This window comes from Perca fluviatilis, chromosome 17, assembly GCF_010015445.1.
Source record: "Perca fluviatilis chromosome 17, GENO_Pfluv_1.0, whole genome shotgun sequence".
Taxonomy (NCBI): Eukaryota; Metazoa; Chordata; class Actinopteri; order Perciformes; family Percidae; genus Perca; species Perca fluviatilis.
Genome location: NC_053128.1, coordinates 19,502,228 through 19,525,387, shown reverse-complemented (window position 1 = coordinate 19,525,387; position 23,160 = coordinate 19,502,228). Strand labels below are relative to the sequence as shown.

At 39.9% G+C, this 23,160-nt stretch overlaps 2 protein-coding genes and 1 non-coding gene across 3 annotated transcripts; 1 reads left to right on the top strand and 2 right to left on the bottom strand.

Moving 5' to 3' along the window:
• Positions 1–63: 63 nt before the first annotated feature.
• On the bottom strand, positions 64–8,578 carry ddx54 (DEAD (Asp-Glu-Ala-Asp) box polypeptide 54). Its single transcript, XM_039780631.1, has 20 exons — positions 8,291–8,578; positions 7,317–7,443; positions 6,850–6,920; positions 6,567–6,755; positions 6,399–6,448; positions 6,251–6,292; positions 6,062–6,157; positions 5,843–5,964; positions 5,641–5,702; positions 5,170–5,301; positions 4,803–5,013; positions 4,516–4,647; positions 4,175–4,396; positions 4,010–4,083; positions 3,700–3,909; positions 2,656–2,804; positions 2,413–2,526; positions 2,192–2,302; positions 1,951–2,093; positions 64–1,004 (listed from the first exon to the last, which is right to left on the bottom strand). Exons 1-20 carry the CDS (start codon positions 8,390–8,392, stop codon positions 739–741), a joined length of 2,625 nt encoding a protein of 874 aa, XP_039636565.1. The 5' UTR covers positions 8,393–8,578; the 3' UTR covers positions 64–738.
• trnac-gca lies at positions 8,082–8,153 on the bottom strand. The gene has a single exon. It is a non-coding gene; the product is annotated as a tRNA-Cys (tRNA).
• Positions 8,579–15,642: 7,064 nt separating the features above from the next.
• LOC120544915 lies at positions 15,643–22,271 on the top strand. The gene is made up of 3 exons (XM_039778789.1): positions 15,643–16,403; positions 19,835–19,975; positions 21,363–22,271. The coding sequence occupies exons 1-3, from the start codon at positions 16,334–16,336 to the stop codon at positions 21,548–21,550; spliced, it is 399 nt and encodes a 132-aa protein (XP_039634723.1). The 5' UTR covers positions 15,643–16,333; the 3' UTR covers positions 21,551–22,271.
• The last annotated feature ends 889 nt before the right edge of the window (positions 22,272–23,160 follow it).

Genomic DNA, 23,160 nt, shown 5'->3' with positions numbered 1-23,160 from the left:
ATTTAAATAGCAACTAAATGTCCAAAGGGACAACAGATAGAGAAAGTCACACCACAGTTCCCCTGATATTATAACGCTGTTTAATGGAGCGTTATCATCCATAGGTTTCTCACATCTTAAAGATTTTCTTCCAGACACAAGACTCCTGCTTTTTAAAAGTAACGGACCAGAACCAGTGTTTCCTGGAGCAGATCAGGGACACTTCAGTCCCTCTTCATCCCTTTGGCACAGCGTAGAGCCTTTTTGGCTGGCATTTAGCAGATTACAGTATGAGAAACACAGCTTTAAGACTGAAAATGTATATATTTTGGAAAGTCACGTCATAAACACACCAGGTTTTTTTTTCTTCTATCAACATGCAATTGACTACAAATGAAGACGCCCCAGCAGAATATTGTCTTATTCACATCTGTATTTTGATGTCAGTTAATAACGTGTATAGAAATATCTCAGTACTCAAAAACAATCTGCCAACACACATAAGAGTAAACTCAGTTCATTGGATCATTTTTATACATACTCTGCCAAATCTAGACTTCAGTAGTTCATCTCTACAGTCTAGAAATGCTTTCCTCAACTCATCTTTTCCTTTAATCCACAATCATGAAAGACGTCGTGAAATTATTTAAGGTGGTTTGGAAAGATAATAGTATTCATCATCCAGTCTCTCATGACGCCCTCCATCTCAACTATCTCACGCCATCATCCCTCCGTGACAGTTGTCCCTCTGGGTCCTCCTCAGAGTCTCTTCCTCATCTTACCTTTCTTTTGACCACCCCGTCCAAAACCTGACTTATTGACTTCTCCGACCCACTGTTTGCTCTTGTTACGGAGATTCTTCAGGCCTCCACTCTGCAGGAACTGGTGCTTCTGGTGTTTCTTGCGCTGCTTCAGGATCTGCTCGGGCGTCTTCAGCTCTGAGCGCACTCTGCGGCCACCGGGTGTCTGCTGCGGTCCTACAGGGCTCTGAAAGTTAGGATTACCGCCACGACCCCGGCCACGACCTGGGAGACGGAAGGATACAGAAACAAGTATTAAGAAAAAAAATATTTGTTGTATTTTTTGATGGTACATGTAGAACTGAAAGAAGCATGTACATACTTGTAATGTAGACAGTGAGTTCTCCTTTTTTTCGGTCAGAATTAAAGCAAACTAATTTCACCACACCGTTGGAGGTTGGGTAATTCAGATTCAAAATGGCAATATATTTATCTAATTTAAAATCAGCATGTTGGCCTTTTATTGTTTAAATGGAATGACCATATTCCACCAACATATAGTCAGTGGATCAAGGAAGTCATGTACTATCTTAAAATTAGAAAAGATTAAATATACTGCCAGAGGGTCTACTAAGAAATTCCATACTATTTGGCAGCCTTTTTAAACCTGTGTTGAGGATATAGAGCCAACACCATGATTATGTAACCAATTTTTCTGTCACTTCAATTTATTTATGTTATTCATTTTCATTTTATGGATGTGATGTCTGGCTATGAATGACATGTTCATTTGCTTTCTGGCAGAGAGTTAGATGAGAAGATAGATACCACGCTTATATTTGTCCTTTAAATATAACACCGGTTAGCTGAAAAAGTCTGGAAACAGGGAGAAACAGCTAGCCATGGTCTGTTAAAAAACATGGTTGTGTGACTTTCTATATCTTGGCCATAACCAGTTACTTCCTAGTTGCCACTTTTCAACTTTGGTTTTGGCACGGATAAAACAAACGAGAAAAACAGTGTTAATTAGAGTTTTAGATAATGACGAACTTTTGCTTTAAAATGTGTGGCCTCTGAATAAATAAAACTGGACATTTATTATATTTTCTGGATGTATGAAATGATTTAATGTATAAGTAACCTTCTGATTTATTAAGTAGATTTAATTATTATTTTGTAACAAAACATCCAATGATGTAATGGCTTATTTCAGATGAAAACGCTCTCCTACCTCCTCCTGGCCTGCTCCCTCCTCTTCCTCCGCCTCTTCCGCCTCCTCTTCCTCCTCCTCTTCCTCTTCCTCCTCCTCCTCCTTCTCCATCTGAGCCAGATCCTCCGTCATCAACCTTGTATTTCTTCTTCCACTCCTCGTAACTGACTTGCCGTTAAGTGGCACAACGTCTCACAATACAGATAAATGTAGCCAGAGTGAGAGAGAATAGTCAAATTGAACAAGTGCACAAAGAGGATACAAGTTCTTCCTGTTCTTGTTGTTGTTGATGACCTGTCCACCATCTGTTCTGATCTTCTTCTTCTGGTCCTCCTTTCCTGCTTCTCTTACAAAGCGCTTCCTCTTACGGTCCCTACAAATGACAGACAGACTCTAAATTATGGTATGACATGGCAAAATAAATATATAGGTGTCAAAAAGTTGTCAGAAAGAGGCAGATTTAGAGTGAATTAAAATGTTCACCATTTCATTATGCTCTTGTGCTGGTTTAACTTGGCTCCATCATCTCCCATGAGGTCCAGGACAGCCGAGGAGGCCTGCTGGTCAAAGGCAGTGCCCTCTCCGCCGAGACTTAACCTACCATCACACCAAACATGAGTAGGTTATCACAAACACATAGTACATTTTTAAACACGTCTGATGTTATTTTTTTCACATTTAAAAAAAATAAAAAAATAAAAAAAATTGCAATGGTTCATGCCTCACCCTCTCTCAGAGTTGAAGTCTTTGGGTCTGTAGGGGATGTAATAGTCCTCATCTTTGCCCGACTGCCTGCTTCTCTTGTTCTTTTGCCCTTCTTCCCCGTCTTCCTGCAGGCTTCTCCTTTTGCCACCGACCACCACAGAGAACACCCCCTGGTGGGAACATGAAGAATTACATGTTAAACATTGCCATTTAACTGTGCACAAAAGGACGATTTGTTACAAATATTAACATAGTAGAGATGCTGCTCTGTTTTATCAAATGTTCTTACAGTTATTAAAAAAAATAAAAATAAAAAAATCTATTAGACCTCTATCATATCACATATAATACCTTTTTTTTTGTTCCTACTTCAGTTGAATGTGGGACAGTGGTAAATGACATTTCTTCCATCTCCTTGGTAAAATAAAATGCACAGGAACACTCACTACACCATTGGGATCTAGACTCTAGATGGCTTTAAAAATATCTGGCTTTGACCTCTAAATTAGCATAGAAGATCCTCTGCCCTAGTCTGGCTATCACCAGACCAAGCTCAATCTTTTAAGATTGAACATTAGTCTGGGGAGTCTGCTCTGTATTTTCTCTGCACAAGAGGCGTGATCAACGGGCATAGTTCAAATGACTCTGTACGCAACTGGATAGTCCTTCAACCAATCAGACCAACGATCCAGGTGACATAGCAGCGACCACGGCATCAGCGGGTTTCTGCGCTTCAGTGGACGGCTTGTTGAATGTAAACAAAAAGCTGCTCGGTCGCTTCTCTATCGTCATCGTGTTAAACCCGCCAATAGCGCGCCAGGTGGATAAGACAGTTTGTGATTGGTTCCCGCAAATTTGTAACAGAAGCAGGATTGAAATTTTCTTTGAAATAGTGTTAAAATCTCGTCCCCGTGAACCCAATCTCCTGTCTCGTCTCGTGAGCCGAGTGTCTCGTCACTCCCCTACTATATTATCAGTGCTCCACATGTAGGTCTTACAAAAACGCGCTGTAGATGCTTGGTTTCAAATCATAATACCACAGTGGCATGCAAGTTTTTTTTTTGCCTTTATATCGTCCTCTTCTTCGCCCGTGGTGTGTGTGTAATCATCGTCGGCGCTGGTGGAGGGCTTGACGGGCTGGTGCAGCTGGCTTTCTGCAGCCAGGTTGTCTCTCTGTTTGCTGTATTTGTCCACCAGCCGCGTGTCCTTAGAGCGTTTGGTCCGCATCACCTCACCAGCCTGTGTCTTACTGTTAGAGTTGATTTCAAAGATAGTCTACAGAAGACAAAGGGAGAATTGTTTAATTTTTTAATCACAGGTTAGCCGGGAATTTCAGCACTATGAGATATCTGAATTACTATCTACAGTAACTCACCGATTTGGATTTGTAGCCTTTGATGGCATCAACTATTTGAAGGCGCTCCAGTTCCGTTTTCCCCAAACCGGACACTGAAACAAGATCAATCAAATGCTGTTACCAACTACTGCCTGAGTACATCATCACTGTTCTCTTCATAGTTGATCCTCCTGACAAACTGACCTAGTAATGGATGGACAGACATGCTGGACAGATCTGTGTTTTTGACCCGTCTGAAGGACTCAGGTGAGGGGTTTGGTCGAGACTTAAGATACTGCTTGTAGGCGTTCTCGGAGACATGGTGCATATTTTGCAGGTCCAGGGAGTTCTCGTGAATCGTCGTCAGATGAGAACTTTCGTCATCCAGGATACTCTGAGGTACCCGACCAAACACACCCTCTGAATCTGGAAGAGAGGTTTAGATCAGAGAGAGTTGACAGCAGAGAGCCAAAGATTGTGTCAACTAATCAATCCAAGAGTTCATTTATAAGTTGAAGTCCTTGCAGGCATTCTGTGAAGCCTACCTTGTGTGTGTTCATGTGTGGCGAACTGAACAGGCCTTCCGAGGAAGAGGTGAAGGTCGTAGACAAAAGGCATCTCATCTGGACAAACCAAACTGTAGGCTATGCCACTGCGTCCAGCACGTCCCACACGGCCTGATGGGAAAAGACAGATGATGACAGATGGAAAAATAATCCTCATTTATCATATCAACCTCATCACTTCTTCCACTTGTTAGAATTTGGTTAAAAAAAAAGAACTTTGATTAGGGGCACACTCTTGATTGTAATTTGTTGTATAAGCCACTCACCAACTCTGTGCAAGAAGAGCTTGGGCTTGGAGGGGAAGTTGTAGTTAATGACATTGTCCAGCATGGGGATGTCTATACCACGAGCAGCAACATCTGTCACAATTAGCACCATGGCTTTCCGATGCACAAATTTCCCTATGTTTATCTTCCTGGCAGTCTGATCGAGGGCGCTGTAGATATAGGCACACTCCACACCTTCTGAAGTCAGCAGCTGGAGATCAAAACAAAAGAAAGCACCATAAATCAAAGCTGATGGGCGTTTGTTTTTTTCCCACAACTGGACTTACTGAAAGCGTTTTAGGGTTCACACAGGAAAAACGCACCCAAAGAGAGACACAATTGAGTTATTATGCTGTTTGTATCTTACCTCCTTGATGTACTCTACATGGTGTTTGGTGGCTACAAAAACCACTGTCTGCTCCTGAGGCTTCATTACGTTCCTCAGCAGGTAGAGCAGCAGTGCCTGCTTGTCATCCATACGCACGTGGAAAAATGACAGCTGAGGAAAGACCGGAGAAATTCAGATTTGTACGGGATGGGCAGATATAAATATAGGATTTAGCTCTAAGCTTTAGATGCAACATGCACCCTTAACGGTCATATAGTTATTATAACAGTTATTGACTCAGTTACTGACATCACAAAATGTCACATAAAAAAATATTGTTGAGGGCATCCTTAATTTGTTTATCATAATAAAAGTATGAATCCATTTAAAAAAAAAAAAAAAAAAAAAAAGTATGTATGTAAGTATGTTTTCCTCCTTATAAACTTTGTTTATATGGTAGGAACAGTTCTTTTTTTAATGTTTAATACACTTTAAAAATGATTTATTTACCTTAATCTGGTCACTGAGTTTAGAATCCACATCTAAACGAATCAACACTGGTTCAGTTAGCCCTGGCAATATAAAAGAAAAGCATATTTAGTTAGCTTGGGTTGTCATGCATATTATAATGATGATGGTTAAGGCGATGATCTTCAAAAACATCTTCAATCATGATGGATGCATGTTAAACAGAACTGTTGAGTGATCTCACCAGCTCTGGCAAACTCCACCAGCAGTTTGGGCAGAGTGGCAGAGAACAGCAGAGTCTGTCTGGTGTCTGGAAGCCTCCGGATGATCTCCTGAAGCTGCTCAGCAAAACCCATCTCAAACAACCTGAGTGGAAGCAGAACACCGACACGTTCACACATGCAAGTGTGAATCCAAGCTGTGAAATGAAAATATTACACCTTTAAACAATTCCATTTCTCACCTGTCAGCCTCATCAAACACCACATACTCCACACTCTGCAGCTTCAGATTCATCTCACTGACAACGTGCATGAGACGACCAGGGGTACCGATGATTCTGGGGGGAAAGCACAGAGATCATGACTCCAACATACAGTCCATGGATGGGGAGAAACGACAAAACGAGTTAGCGCTACAACAAAACACTCACATGTCGGGGTTCTCATGAAGAGCGGCAAACTGATCATCCATTCTGGAAAGGAGCAAAGACATTTACATTAATTGCAGAGTTAAAAGAGTAACTGTACAGATCTCAGAGTACAACATAAAACACATTAACATATTGAGGGGTTGCGCACCTGTCTCCACCAAGGATCAAGGCAGTCTTTAGGCCAGTGTATTTCCCCAACTATAATACCACAGCACAGTGAGAGAAAGAAATCAGGGACACTACTAAATAATAGCCACAGGCAACATAGATACATGTAACAGCAGTTAACTACAACAACAGTAAACACTCGTCTGACCTCTTTTGTGAATTTCATGGTCTGCAGTGCCAACTCTCTGGTGGGGGTCAGGATGAGGGCCCTGGCTCCTGTTTGGGCTTGAGGGGCCTTCAGCTTCTCAAACATGGGCACCAGGAAGGCAGCCGTTTTACCACTGCCAGTCCTAGCCATGGCTACTATATCCTTGCCATCCAGAATCACTGGGACAGTCTGAAGTGGTGAAAGGAAAATTGGGCATACAATATTGTGACTTTAGAGGTTACAAAATGTTTGATTACGGGATCCTGAAGTGGTGCTGACTTACCTTTCTTTGGATTGGAGTAGGGACTTTGTAACCCTTTTTCATGATGCCTTTATATACAGGGTAACTGAGACCTGAAATCATACATAATGTAGTTAAACAATATTGCCTCTGATGAAAAAGGCAACAAAAAAAAGTGGACCATACTTTACTTAATATAGATCAGGGGTGCAAATTAACTTTTTTGTTCACCGACATGGCCACCTGCACAGGCGGCCCGCTTGCGGAGCTCTGCGAGCTCGCTGTCTGCAACTACTACTTTTATTTACCCACCACTGTGTCTGGTAGGTTGAGCAAATTCACCCGCCAATGAACAAAATCACCCACATATGGCAGGTGGCAGGTGGTAATTTCCATCCCTGATATAGATTATTGTTTCAGCTCAAATGACTATAAACAGGTAGATTTCCAATATGGCAAGTAACCAGTGGACCTGCAGCCCTATCTGTATAGTCTTCACTGGGTCTTACCCATAGACTGAAAGCCTCCAGACTTCTTTTTCTTCTTGTTCTGGGCTCTGACCAGCTGCCTGGTGTCAGGCTCCACATCTGACAGGCAGTCTGACGTGGTCGGGAACCGCGGGAGTTTCCTCCCTGGCTGTGAGCCAATAAGAAAACACAACAATAGCTTGTTAACAACACAACAGAGGTATCAAAAAGCATACACCTATATTATCAATGCATTTTGCTGAATTCAGTCATTAAAACAACAGGTTTTGTTTTTTACGTAATGAGGAGCTTATTTATGCTATTATTGTTCATTTCAAAAGTTTAATTGATGGACACAGAATGTCTCCTACTTCAATGAACTGTTTTGGAAAATGTAGGTAAACAATTAGTATAAAAAGGTATGTTTACATTAATCAGAGGGATGTACGATGGCTGTAGATATGCTCTATGGAATGATGTATATGCTTGTTTCATTGCACTTGTGCAATGTACCAATGGTCGGGTCTCAGAATAAGTGTAATTACAAAGTGGCAGCGATTAAACAGATCAAGTGACAACAAGACAAATACAAACAAATAAAATTGACATTAATGTAAGCGTATATAATCTTAAACTACAAACCCTCACGTAAAAGTTACATGCTATGAACATATTTCATACCTATAGCGTTAAGTCACCCGGTCCGGATAGACCTTTGAATATAGCATACATGTATAGATAATATCCCTGCATGTTTTAATTTATTATTAATGTGTCATATAAGCCACGTTGGTCAAAATAATAAACAGGGGGCATCCGGATTTGAACCGGAGACCTCTTGATCTGCAGTCAAATGCTCTACCACTGAGCTATACCCCCAACTACAGGTAAACGGATAGTAGCCTATCTTCAGTGGCTCTGTGATACAACATGAAAGGTGCGGCTATATTAAATGACACCACGCACACATCAGCAGACAGTTGCTTAATATGTTGTCTTAAAATATTGTTCCTTACAGAATCATCGTCGTTAACTTCAGCAGCCAGTTCAAAGTCTCCGCTGTCAGCATTTGAAGTATATCTCTTCTTCTTCGTCAGTTTCTTCCTTCTTTGCGCCATCCTGAAGCTTTAAAACTCTCTCAGACTGCCGTCGGTACCTTTACTGTACGGCTTATGAAATAAAACGAGTCAAACTAGGCAATAACACTCATAGCAAATCAACACACAACAACACGGTGGGCAGACATGTTGGATACACGTGTGAGCTTCTTCTTCTTCTTCTTCTGCTTCTTGTCTTCTTCTTCCTCTTCCGTTCTGGTATGGTGTGTCGCTCGTCGCTTTAAGTACAACACCGCCATCTACTGCTACGGAGAGTGTGCCTCTAGATAGAAGTCCAATCACATTTCACAATTCACATCTATAATTATGCATATTTTACATCATCTCCACTTCCTCTCATGCCATTAGCCTATATTGTAAATTGTGTAATTTCTATCATCTTTAACACACAACGCCTTACGACATACTTTAGCCTACACCAAGCCAATAATCTAGCAGCTAAACACAGCCATATAACACAATTTTCCCATCCTGCTTTTTTCCACCCCCTCTAAGCCTAAATTAATCTCATCGTTTCAATAAAGAAGACAGACTGATATTTTGTTTGAAATATATAAGCAGAGTAGCATTATAATGAATACTGATTTGCAGATGTCAGGCTCTGCATATTTGACAAATACAAAAAGCACCTGAGATCTTAAGAGAAATGACCTAATTTCTTTTTGCAGGAGTGGAGGGACATTTATCTCTAAATGTATTTACATTTTTAATGTAATGTATCCATTGTTTAGCCATTTATTGTATTGTTTATTGCAATACCAGAGAGAAATGTTTTCTTTTCCATGACAGTTCTTAAGACATGTTTCAGGTCAGTTTACAGTTTCCCCTGATTTATGAGAGAGAACATACATACAGCATCTGCACCCTCTTTCCTCATATTGTGTTAGCGTTTCTGTGTGTGCACTTGAAAGTCTGACACAGATGTCTTGTAGCAGAGTCATGAATCTCGATAACACCCTCATTTCTGCAGCGTTTCTGGTGCAAAGATGTATTATGCACAGTCCAATGCTGATTTAATCACAGGAGGTATACATAAATTCAAACTCTTTGCCGTGATTGTTTTCTCTTTATTTCCATTGAACACTCTGAACACTCCAGAACACTCTGAATGTACAACTGAAGAAAACAGGAACACATGTATTCACAGTATATAATCATAATGTTTAATTTCAACGTCTGTAGTGCATGATGTGAAAAGATGAGCTGGCAGTCAGCCTGCAGTTCCAGTGTAACACTGTCCTAGAAACTCAAAAGGTCATTCGGTTCGTTTTGAAAAAATTATCTCGTTTTGTCTGAGGAGAATGAACAAAGACGTTTTTCAACCTAGAGTCAGATATATCTTAGTGTTAAAAATATTTTTTAGGCATGTACATATTCTATGAGAAATGTAAACAGCATTGCCCTAATATGCCTCTATTGTGTTGATTATGTTTTTACATAACCCAAAACAAAGGGGGAAATCAGAGCTTTTCTTTTTGTTACTTTTCATGAATATCCCGTTATCCAGCAGACTTCCGGTTAGAGGCGACCTGAATTGCTCTGGGATTGGATCTGGAGTGAAATCGTGAAATATGTTACAAGATTTCTCCCAAAAACAGATTTTAGTCCACTGCACAAACATAAGCTCAGAGACAGAATCACTAGGTTTCAGCAGGCATTATGCACTATGCTAATTTTAAGATTATGTTTTAGGCCTATGTATTGCACATGTGATTAACTATCCTAAGTCACTGTTTAAAATATTGTGTGTAGCATATAAAACAAAGCCGTATTTTGTCATTCCTTGTCAAATAATACAATGCCATTGTTAATGACGTAACAATACAAAGCTCTACCTCCATTCATAAATATTGCCCTGCCAAAAGCTTATGTGGAATATCCTTGCTTGACAGCCTTGAATCCAAATTAATCTTTCACAACCAGTTGAATCCATAAGTGAAACAAATATGAGTTTCTTAACTGTATTCCTATTGATTTTGCCTAAAGTGGTAAGTAATTTTGTCAAAATGTGTCATTTGACGCCTCCAATAATCCATGCATTCACTTCTACGCACATTGATTATTTGGCAAATATAAATGTCGGTAATGTTCCTGCATGTGGTTTCATTAAAATGTGAGGCCAACTGCTGCTCAAGAAAACAGCTGCCCAAGACATCAAAAACCCAAATGAACACTGAGATGCTCAGTATGTTACTTATTAGGAGCCAATATCAGGAAAAGATGTCAGCAGTGTTTTTCTTCCTATTTTTAATAAACATTGTTTCTGTTTCTGTTTCAGTCTCGGAGTTCATATGTTTTTGATTATGTGTATTAGGTGTGTTTTATTAATGAAAACCAGTAGGCTATATAAAGTTTGGATTTGATTTATTATAAAAATGCACATTTTCTATTGTCCAGTATGTCTTCAGTTTACAGGACAACAAGACAAGTTTTTGCAGTTTTTTGCATTTGCTCATTCGTTTCTGTTGTTTATAAGCAGCCCCAGTTTCATTTTTTAAATCACACAGTGGAAATGTGTCCTTTGGAACACTAACACTAATATGGCTGCCAAAATGTGTACTGCGCTGTTTGAAGTCAGTGGGCTGATGTGCAGTAAATAAGTCAACACTGTGGCAACAGCCCGGAGCTAATGCCATTCATATTCCCTTACAGAGCCTGGCTGCGGTGGCCTGGAGCCAAATCTGTTCAGGGAGCCGAGAGGGATGACCTGAGGCAAAAGGTGCAGCAAGCCACCTATAGGATCCGCTTTTGTTCTTAAAGGTGATTTAAGTGATAAAGCCTGAGGAGGATTAAGATATGAAGCTGGCAGGGATGGGAAGGTTGTGGTGTTTTCAACTTGGCATTCAAATAAAGCGGGTGTTGGCATCAGTGTGCTATAAGGTCAGCCTCCAAAGCTCCTGGCAGTGTCTTAACTCTCAATTTCCCCACAAAGTCAAGCCCTCATGTTGAAAACATGCCTATGAATCACGCTTTATCTCCACATGAATTTAATTTCTGATGTTGCTTATTATTCATCAGGCCGGGCTTTTAATATTCCTGTCTATAGAAGAAAATAAGGTAGCATGTTTAGATTTTTCTCTTGGCAGCATGGCTACGTAACACCCCAACTCCTACAAATCCCCTGAGAGCCCTACCATTGATTTTACAAAGTATAACGATAAGATCTAAAATGACAAATATACATAGATTTATGAGGACCTAATGCAGGGCAAGCTAAGCTGCATCCTGGGCTAAAGGGGATTTACTGCGGAGTATCTGACCTTTCGAAAACCTGTGGTGTAAGTTGCGTCATCTTGGATTTAGATATACACTGGTTCACTATCCAGTCGGTGACTAAATGGGCACTGAATGAAAGTCATTAGGAAAAACAGATGTCAACATGTCTCAGGTTGGATTTTTATAAAGATGTTCTCCAGCAGAGTGTGTGTAGCAGATGCTGCCTCTAAGCCTTGGAGATTGGAGGGGGGATGTTTAAATTAAGAGATTATTGAGATGATGGTTTGTAAAGCTAAGCCTTTAAATGGTGGTAGCAGTTAAATATTCTTCTACTCTATCTGTGTCAATTTAATTATTTATCAACCACTATTTAAAAGGCTGACCGTGGGTTTAGTGGACCTTTTAAAAATAGTCCAAACATCCAATTAGCATTGCGAGTGATGTGCTGCAGCATATCAGGCAGGCATATCCCTCCAGCAAGCCTTCAAATGCTGGTTTGATTTTCCATGCCAAACGCTGTACATCCAAGGGGCAAATTAATCTTGGAAATCTGATAACAGCTCTTCAAAAAGTTTGAGAACAGCTGTGTAAGAAGAAATATCAGCTTTGGAGTTGCATCCCATGAAATTATTATATTCTAATTGTGATCTTTACTGTCAATGTTGAAACTCTGAAAACTGCTGTTTTAAACATATTTAGACAGTGAGAGGCAATTCACCATCCACAGTCTAAACTCAGACCTGTGTATGTATTTTAAACATTTTGTCACACAGCTAGGTTGTACAGTAAATCGAAGCCAATACTTTTCTGCAAGTCAATACAGAATATCCCTCTGGATCAGCGACTAGTGTGCATCATGCAGCTGTGAATAACCTGGTGAGGGAGACATAGGTCTAAGGGCAGTTGAAGAGGGTCGAGGCCTGGTCTTGGGCTCACTGGGCACTGCGAGCGTGATAGTGCCACCCCCAGTGACAGCAGCAGATGGTGAGAGCGCCCCAGGGTCTTACCCGCAGGACTGCTGGGCAGGGAAACAGAGCAGCCATGCACAAAATACAAGGCCACTGATTGGACTTGCATCTTAAGATGCCACAGGCTGATTAGACGCTGAGAGGAGCAGCGCTTACATGCTTGAGAAGACGTATAATTATGTTAACCCAGTAGTTTCTCTGGACCCTCCACTTACCCAGCAGGGGAGATTGTAGTTTATTAGGTCAGTAAATTAGTATTGGCTGGATTGCAATCCTTAAAGAAATTGTAGGTGTCAGCAAGAATAATTGTATGATTTCTGATGTAGAAGATAATATGCACAAAAATGTATAAAGCATACTGGAATAATCTGTGCTCTTCATGTGTGATCTGTGCTCCTGCATTGCAAAAATGATCACACACATGCAAAGAAACAAGCAGACATTTTAACACATTGTGGGAATGTATCAGTTACAATAAGTCCATTAAATATGTGAAGCAAAAAATGCATTGTATCTTATTTTGAGTATATGAACTCGTCAAATAGAAATAGTAGTAAATCAGCGCATTCTCATCACAATATTCGTAATTCATAAAAAAAAAAAAATGCTTAAAAGGTAATAAAGCAAAATTCAGAAGTGCTTAGATTTCCACAACTGGGGCTTAGCCTTTTGCTGAGACATCTCCTTTGCTTTATAAGGAGAATCCGGCTTTGCACTCCCTTTAGTGTAAAACTGCAGAGGCACATACATCCGGTCAAACTTTCAATTACTTGATATTCTGGGTGCAAAAAGGCAGTTTCCCTTCAAGGCCTCAGTAGTTAATCTTACAGCAAGTGCCAGCATTAAGGCGATAATCATGGGACATGTGACAAAAGCACAAAAACTGTCCCTAAAGGGAAGCGAAAGAAGCCCCTAAGGATTTCTCCCATCAGCCAAGCTGGTGGGGAATCAAAGTCCCTGAAAGTAATGTCTTAAACCTCGCTGATCTCAATGCAGTTTCTTGAATTTTGTTTTGATTTAGCTGTATATAGCCTGCAGAATATCTTTCCATGTTGTAGAGTATTGTGGTCAAACACTCGTGGATTACTGCTCATTAAAGCTGCAGAGAACCCACTGGGCCGAGACGTAATGGCCATTTTCAGTTTCATCTTCTCTACACTTTTAGGGGAGGGTTTATATGCGAAGACAGACGCTCAGAATTAAAGCCCACAGAGCAGAATTAACTTTTCATGTATTTCCTCATCTTGTTGTTTCTTTTTGGTTGTTGCTTGCACAGCCTCAGGCTCAGTTCTTCTTCTGGTGTCTTAATTGCAATTTCATCAAGAATTTAAAGCCATGTAGCCTTCCCTATTCTTGTCACTGCCACTCCAAACTAGCCACCGTGGGGCACTTCAAGGGTATTTAAAGCAGCTATTGTGTGTCGTAAGATAAGTCAGGAGCAGCTTGGGGAAGACTCACTCTCATCATTGTAGTACTGCCGGACCTGCTCTTCCAGCTCCGAATCCATCCTTCTCTCACTCTCTCTTTCATGGCTTTATCACTCAAAGGCTAAAGAGGCTCAGCAGAATATAAATGAACAAGGGCTGTAAGATGGGGAAAGAGGGAAAAGGTCGGAACAAAATATGCATGTGCACACCAGTATTGGGACTTTTACAAGGACTGCTCTGTAATGCTTCACACCACTCAGTTTGGTTGTGTTGATGCAATATGAAAATTTCACATTATAGATTCATCACCCACGTGACATATCACCATGACAAATGGGAATCTTGAGATCTTGAGTTGTGTGGGTGTGTGTTTTTGTGAGTGTGCATGCAAAATGTACTTTTGGAATTAGTATATCACATCAGATAAGGCTTTTATTATGAAAAGAGTTCCTGTTCAAGCAAAGGTTTTACATCTTGGGAAATATGATTATTTTTGCATTCTGGTAGACAGAAGAGAACATGGATACCACTCTTAATCTTCTCATTTAACTCTCAGCAAGAAAGCAAATTACTGTATTTTCGAAAAGGTCATACTGTTACTTTAAGGTTATAGTTTACACACACACACACACACACACACACACACACACACACACACATACACATATACAGTTGTGTTTCCATCACCTTACAGGACATTCAATTGACTTGCATTCATTTCCTGGAGACTTTACCCTAACCATAACCGCTATTTCCCTAATCCTAATCCTAACCATAACCTAAACCTAACCTTTAACCAAGTCTTCACCCTAAAATGTAATGATTTTTGTTATGGGGACTTGCATTTTATCCCATCACAATGTGACTGTGTGAACAGATTTTTGTCCAAGCAACATGAGTAATAAATGCCCACACACAAACAGGAACATTGATTAAAGCTAAGCCTAAATCTGCATCTTTTTCCTCCCTCACCTCCTTATGCACACACACACGACTGTCCACATGACAACCTCTATCATTTGTTTCACACAAACAGGACACACTGCTGACATTTCTCTTCTCTTGCCCTGTTTTTATTTCCCACACACTCACACACAAACAATGACTCATGAATAAAAGCAAAGCGAGGAGAGACAACTCACACAGTTGCCCACACTTAGAAATAAAAAGAGGCACATATGTGTGACATGATTAGGCATTGTTTGTTTTGTTAATGAGCGCTACTGAAAAAAAAGCCTGTCTGCATTCCACTGTTTTCAAAATCTATGTGGAGAACATCTACACTGGCCACTCTAAATATGTCTTTATATGAATAACAGCAATCGTTGGCAGCCATCTATCTGGCTGGACCATATGTTACTTTGGGTGGGGAGGCAAAAAGGGCTTACTGCAAAGCCTGCCTTATCCTCTGGCATTACAGTCTCTAAGAAAGGATTTACTCTTTAATTCTTGATTAGATAGAATTTTCTCCCCAGTGTACAAGCGCAGTGATACACAGAGCATAGATAACCTGCCCTATTGGGAATGTGTGTGTGTGTGTGTGTGTGTGTGTGTGTGTGTGTGTGTGTGTGTGTGTGTGTGTGTGTGTGTGTGTGTGTGTGTGTTGGTCCTTTGGCAATGCTCCCTCTCTGAGACACACACATGCACACACTCACATATACACACCAACCTGGCCCCCCTGGTGTGCCATCCCATTTAGCGCCTGGGCTTTTAACACATTGCGATAGGGCTATTATTAGAAGCGATGAATTATCAATCAGGAATTAATCCTGATTGATGTGTTTTCCCCATAGACTGTTATGGTTTTCCCCCAACTGGAAAAGGACCGCACTCACTTGCTACACTTTGTTTGTTTTTCTGTGATGAGAGATGGTGTTTTTTTCTTTTATTTCATTCTTCAGGGGGTGGCATGAGAGAAGAGAGGACTTTTTTTCTCCTTTTTGTGATCAAACTAGTAGTTCCACCAGCTTCTCCATACTCAGGACGCGATGAGACCGCTGAGGAAGACATACATTTATTAAATTCCTTCACCATTTATCTTCCTCCCCTTCGTCTCTTTGCCTGACTGGCTGCTGAGCTGACTGACTGCCTGGATGGTTGGCTCCCCCTCTCACTGGACAATCACTGGCAGTTAACTCACACTCTGCGTGAGCTTCGCTGAGTCTGGGGTGTAGAGAGACACTCAGGCTGCTCGGGCTTCAGAAAGTGGGATCTCTGCTGGGTTTCTCTCTCTCTGTTTGTTTTGGTGGACTGTTAGATGAGAGCAGAGGAAATCTCTGGCTCTCTCTCCTCCAGCACTGATCACTGGCCATCACTACTGTGCTGCATCCATGACTTTACATACCTGGCTGGTGTATGGGCTTGGATTTATCTTGGTTTGGGTGCTCTGCTTGAAACAGGGTGAGTAGGATATATTTTTAGTATTGAAATGTGAAATGGAGAAATGTGTAGTGCATAGAGACGTGTGTGTGTGTGTGTGTGTGTGTGTGTGTGTGTGTGTGTGTGTGTGTGTGTGTTTCTATGATCTGTGAGAGAATACATTGCACAGATCACTTACAATAGCCTTTTACAGTCAAAGTAATCAATAGCATAATGTACAGCAACACAGGTAATGTGTATATGCTGAAGTATACAAATACAATATAAATACAGTGACAGTACTGTAAAATTAACTTAAAACATTTGCAAAATATTAAAGCAACACAGTAGTAGAATTATATAAAATAGGCTGGTGAACATTCCAAACCTAAACTACCTGAATGGATCATGTTTATATAGTGAACGGCCATGTTGGATGGTGATTCCAATAAATATGCCTTTGTTCTGCATGTAATTGACTTGGGAGTCAAAATCGCCTCCTAACAATAGGTGATATCCATAGGCAGCAAACTAAATTTCCCCATAGAGCAATAATGATTGACCTGATTTGGCTTGGCTGCAACCTTTGTTTCAGTTGCAGCCAAACAAGAAGAAACTGGGGTGATGTTGTGTGCTGAGATGTTGCTCTGCTTGATTCATATCTCAGTGTTTGAGTCAGATCACCTCTGATCCCAACTCCAGACCAGAAGGGGAAATGAGCTCCTGGACAGACTAATGATGATCAGTAGAGCAACATCCGAGTAGTAGGCAATAAAAGCATATATATATATATATATGCCCTGCCCATTTGTATATGTATGTTTATATATATATATATATATATATATATATATATATATATATATATATATATATATATATATATATATATATATATATATATATATAATGCATCATGAACAGTATCAGATTTTCAAATCAATGTTATTTCTGTTTAAAATTCAACAGGAATTAAAAAAAAGGTGATGTGATAGTATTAAGAGGTTTTAATGAACCATAACCATAAAAAACATCACCAATGATACATAATGCTTCATTACAGTAATCATCTTGCATTCATGATTAGTTTCTCATGTGTTTATGGTGCCCTAAAAGTTAATTTTGAGCATTTTTAAGTCCTACTAAGAAAGCAAACCATATATGAGACAGGCAAGCGGTAGTAACCTTTCCTAAATTAAATACAAATGTTCTTATTATAATCCTTAAAATCCTTTTTGTTTTTTCGCTTATGCTGCTTACTTTTTCTTTCCAGCTGTCTTTTCTCCTTGAAATGTTTCTCATAAAAAATGTATAATGTAATGAATGAAATTGGCTCAGTGTTGAAATGCAGATGAGCTTTCCTAGCAAATATGCATGTTAAATGTGCTCAATACCAATAATTGATAACATTAGATTTAGGTCACAATATATTTTTATATATACAGAGTTTATCAACATTTATGATGCACATTAGGAGAGGATCTGATTATACTAAATTGCATTGTGCCATAAAAGCTGAATGTCTTTCCAATATGTCCTCATTATGTTGATAAAATGCACCTACCAGGCAGCTTTTCAATGTTTCATGAGTGCGGTGTGTAACAGCATAACATGCCAGTGAATTGATAAATCAAGTTGTTTGCCAGATGTAAATGTTTGCCATTCCACTGCTTTGTTTATTTCACAACCATTACCCAGCTCTAACGACATACTCCAATATTTATAACAGCTTTGACTGCATGGTGTATCACCAGCAGGGGGGAATGACACATCCCCTAAAGGCTGTCATGTGCTCTCTGTCCCTGTGAGGCTTTACATTGATTCCAGCAGATTTCTAAAATGATTTTGTAAGAGCATTTGCCTGGTATTAGTTTGCTCCTGAAAGCTCCATCAGAGCTTTTGGTGGGCTATTTAACAGAGGCTCGCGTCAGCTCTCTGCCCTCGCACTGAGTCCACAGAGCTGCACAGATAAAGAGGGAGGATTGGTTTCAGCCAAAGCTGATCTTCCATCTTGTGTGTGGGATTTTGGAGGTCAGGTACAGGTGTCTAAGGGGTTTGAATTCACGGACAATCCCTTTAAGCTCTGGTGGATTTGTTCTGTTTAGGCTTAGCCTTACTTTCTTGAGAGAGTTAGACAGTGAGCAGTGACACTGGAGAAGAGAACTAAAGATGAAAGAGGTATTTATATTTCTTTATAAAATTATATTTCTGAAAAGATGTGCTTTAAAATCCCCATTGTATGATGATCCAATGTGTGCCAGCTCCTCTTTCAGCAGCATAGGGACCAAACCTATTTTGGCAGATGGTCGTGTTAACTGATTAGGCATCAGTTGAGAAGGAAAAGTAAACAGCATAATCTAGCTGCATGTTGATTTAGTCCCTCTCGATTCCCTCTGTGCTGTAGCTTCCGCCACACCACTTTTAGGGTGCTGTGTGGTAGAGACACGGCTTTGAGATCACAAGCTGGAGCTGGCAGACAGACAGCTTGGGATGGGGTGTACTAGGGTGAGTCACCCTTAAGCACAAGCTGGAGAAGAGAAAGAGAAGAGAAGAGAAGAGAAGAGAAGAGAAGAGAAGAGAAGAAAGAGAAGAGAAGAGAAGAGAAGAGAAGAGAAGAGAAGAGAAGAGAAGAGAAGAGAAGCATCAACATGAAAACAACTATCAAACTCCAAGCAATGTTCGTTGTTTGAACCGTGACATGTTAAGAGGGGATCTTGATGCCTTTGAGATGTACTTCTCTTGAAATACTATGCAAGATACTGCTTTCAATTGAAGTGAAGGATTGCATGAAAATGAGCTAATTTGCAATGTTTATGTGTTGCATAGCTTCAGGAAGAAGGTCTATGATGCTGCAATTTAAGTCTACATCACCAGGAGAGTCAATGCAGATGCTTCTTACTTAGATTTGGAATCATGACTACATTAAAGTCAAGTGGTTGTTAGGGTGCAACTTGGAAAACTGGATGTCTTCCAGCAGTAACATTCAGTTTTTTTTGTTTTTTGTTTTTTAACCTTGATTTATCATCAGAAATAAATTAAGGGGAATAGTTTGGAAATGTATTGCAACACATATAATGCTATGTATGATGGATATATACAGAAGGTATGTATGGTGTGCTGGTAATTGCCATGCAACCTAATATGACCCACCTTTGTTGCATTTTTTGTAGTCTTCATGTTGTTTTATCTGCACTCCATATTTCCAAATGTCCTGTCTCCCACTGAGGGGATGCAGGGAATAAATCTGTGCCAGACAAATCATAGGCTAATCTATTCAATTTTCAAATATTTATTTTTGTTATGTGAAAATGAAATCATTATATTGATAATCATAAGGGCGGTGTGGGGAGCTCCCAGCTGGTCACCATAGGTTCTGATGGTGGATACCGTGCCTGTAGTGCATACAGTAGGCCTATGTATCATTCCTTCCATAGCCCAAAAGTAGCAGCAACTGTTCTGTGTTTCCTCTGCAGTCCAAGGGCTGCAGTGCTATGGCTGCAACATCATCCAGGGACAGAGGTATGTGGACGTGGGTTGTTCCAACCCAGAGGTCATCACCTGCACCCACTCACACAAAGGCTTCAAACACCGTTTCTGCATCAAGACAGAGAGCAGTGAGTCAACCTCAATGACTAATATTTAATGACTTATAAACCAAAATCACAATTTTCTCTACTCTTCATCCTCTAACTCAGTGAGCTAATGTGCCTGTGTATGATACATATTTGAGGAATATTTACGGTGGAGGGGAAGATTATTAAATCATGATGTATTCACTCGGGCGTGCCACTGGACATTGGCATAATCATTTTTAATCATACTTTATTGTAAATGTTCTTTGTCCGCTGATGTGAATATTCCATTGCTCCCTGCACTGAGGGTAGTTACATAACCCTACTTTGGAGTGCTTTGATGAGTGAATTATAAGTCACTCCTTGTTTGATGTTAAGTCAAATGGAGGATGTGGACTCCCACGACAGGAGAGTGATGGTCAGATGAGTAGTTCTGCTGATATCCATAGAAGCGTGGACAATCCAGCTGTTCCTTTGCTTGAAGGATCCACTCATGTTGAAAGGGCTGATGAGGCACCTTGTTCATTCGCTTGGAGAAACAGCAAGCTCAGAAAAGGACTGACAACAGCCCATCAGAAACAGCATGACAAGCACTTGTCGGTCAAAATCTTGAAGTAGTGTTTCTTGGCAGTAATCTGCGGCCAGTCAGTCTGTTAATCTTCATGTGACCCCGCCAAACCCAAATCTAACAAATGCTGGTAAAGTTCCATAAGACTCTTAGAGTTGTAGTCCCCTTTGTCCTCAGATACAAGACATCTGTCCTTAATCCGTAACCAGTCCAGTGCCCTTCTCTCCTGAACAATGTCATCTCACTTCTCAGCTGCCTCCTACCTATAACTGAAGTGAAGATTCTTGAAAGGCCCACAAAAGAATCTAGATTGAACCCACTCATGAGAATGCGTTACCAGGAAATTGGCTATGATCATCATGTCAATGCCAAGTATTGCTGCTCTAGGATTCAAATTATGCATTTCACATTGGTTATAAGATACAGTATAAGGAGTTATAATACCTCACAAAGTGTGTTACAGTAATTATTGAAGGCCACTTCACATCAGTCCATGCTTTTCTCCAAGACTTTATGGCAACCAGAAATGAGATAATCTATAGCTCTCACATAAGTGTGGATTTAGGTTTGACATGCCTCACTGGGATGCCAAATTTTTTTTCCATTTAAATAAACATGTTTGTGGCAATGCTTTTCCAAGTTACTGCATTTAAGAGCACAAAGTGTACTTTTTATTAGAGGCTTGGTTTCTCAGCTGTGAAGACATCTCCTGTGGAGTGTGCCTTTAAGATCTCTAAATGTCTTCCTCATCATTACACACTTGCAGTATTTGGTGCTTACTTGTGCTTTTTTTTCTTGCTGAGCCAAACACCAGCTCGTCACTCTTCTCTGACTGACTGTCTCCCACTTCTGTCCTTTCAGCGGCCCTGGGTATCGTCCTGACCAGTGGTTGTGCCACATCCAGACACTGCCAGCAACACGAGCTGCCAGGGGTGCGCATCCACTGCTGTGACTCAGACCTATGTAACAGCGCCCCCTCCTGGCATTCAATCACTCTCCACTACATCTGTGCACTTTTCAGCCTCTTGCTGCTGAGGATGTGGTTGTGATATTGAGTCAATCTGGAGAGGAACATACCACCACTGGACTATGGGAGAAACAACAACTATCATCTCTTCTCTTAGCTGCTCATGATTAGAGCAATATGAGAGTTTTACTCAGTGTGGTGTTACTGGTGAGCACCTTGAAATAGCTTTTCATCACAATGTTAGCTTGGACTTACAGTCATAGCGATGGCAAAGTAACCCTGTGAATATGTTTGACCAAAATAAGGATGAGGCAGCTTGCAGTCATCTGTGAATTTATTGTGCACATTCACTCACTCAAGTGTAGCTTTATGTACAATATACATTATGGAATATTATGGGAAATATGTTGCTATAAAAAACAGATCTTTGCTAGAGTCATAATGTCAGTTCATAAAAAGCTTTCAGTAAACCTTGTACACCTTGTACACCTTGTATCAGCGATACACACTGACTTCAGTTTTATAAAGGCTTACACCCACATGTATAGGCTAAGACATAAATCCCATACTATCTGTTAAGTTCATCATCTTTCTCACGAATCTTTGTGTGCAGTATGTTCTTTTAAAGTCACAGACTACTTACTTTGCGAAATTATTTTTTTAGTTTGCTGTCCAGTTCTCTAGGCTAAGCTTGGGAAAGCACACTGCATGTGGTTCTAGAATTGTAAGAAATATTGTACAATGAAAGCATGTAATGTTGTGAATTACTGTATTAAAATGTTTCATATTTTTCAAAAAGAAAATGCTTTGAAATGTTTTATCATGCCATGAATGTCACATGCTACACATAATCAGAGCAAATTAAAATGACTTTGGATTCACATGATTCCATTAGAATAAATGAAACCGTGCTAAACCGTAGGCCAGCTGATTGAAAAAGTGATTTTATGTGCATATGAAAATGTGTAAAGCTGACATGAAAAAAAAAAAATCTAAAATACATTTATTTCTACACTGAATAAAATAAATCCAATATAGAACAACTATAATAGTTTACATCAACATTATTATTTGCATACAGACATTTCATAGAGGGCTTTAGTTTAGTATTATATAGGCCTACTTAAATTATATGTTTTATGTAGGCCTATTATAAACCTGTTAAATACAAATTAGCCCATACCATGTAAACTCAAAGTGGCAGTGCTGCTGGAGCAGAAACTCTTACATTACATTTTAGAAGAATGGATGCTGTCAGCTCCAAAATGTTTAATAAACCCCTCATAGCTGTACTTTCCTTATGCTGATTGTTTGCATGTGAGAAATGTGTAATTATCTCTAAAAGAAAAATATGTTTTGTTCCAATTTAACACAAATGCAGATTTGAACCTAGCTTCAACTTCAAAAGCTATCTGTTTGTTTGCACTAACTCCAAAGCAAGCCATATTTCACTGAAACAGTTTGCCATGCTTTCTATCTCAGGAATCTACAATTTCTTTCAGCTAAATATACTATTATTGAAGAACACAGTCCTGTCAACCCATTTAAATTGTTCTATTTTAATGTTTTTAGTTTTTAGTTTATAGTCTGGTTTTGATACGCTGCTGAAGGAAACAACTAAAGGTGATCCAAATAAACAATAAATATATTTTTAGGCATACAATGGCTTAATTAGATGGGTCTACGAGGCTT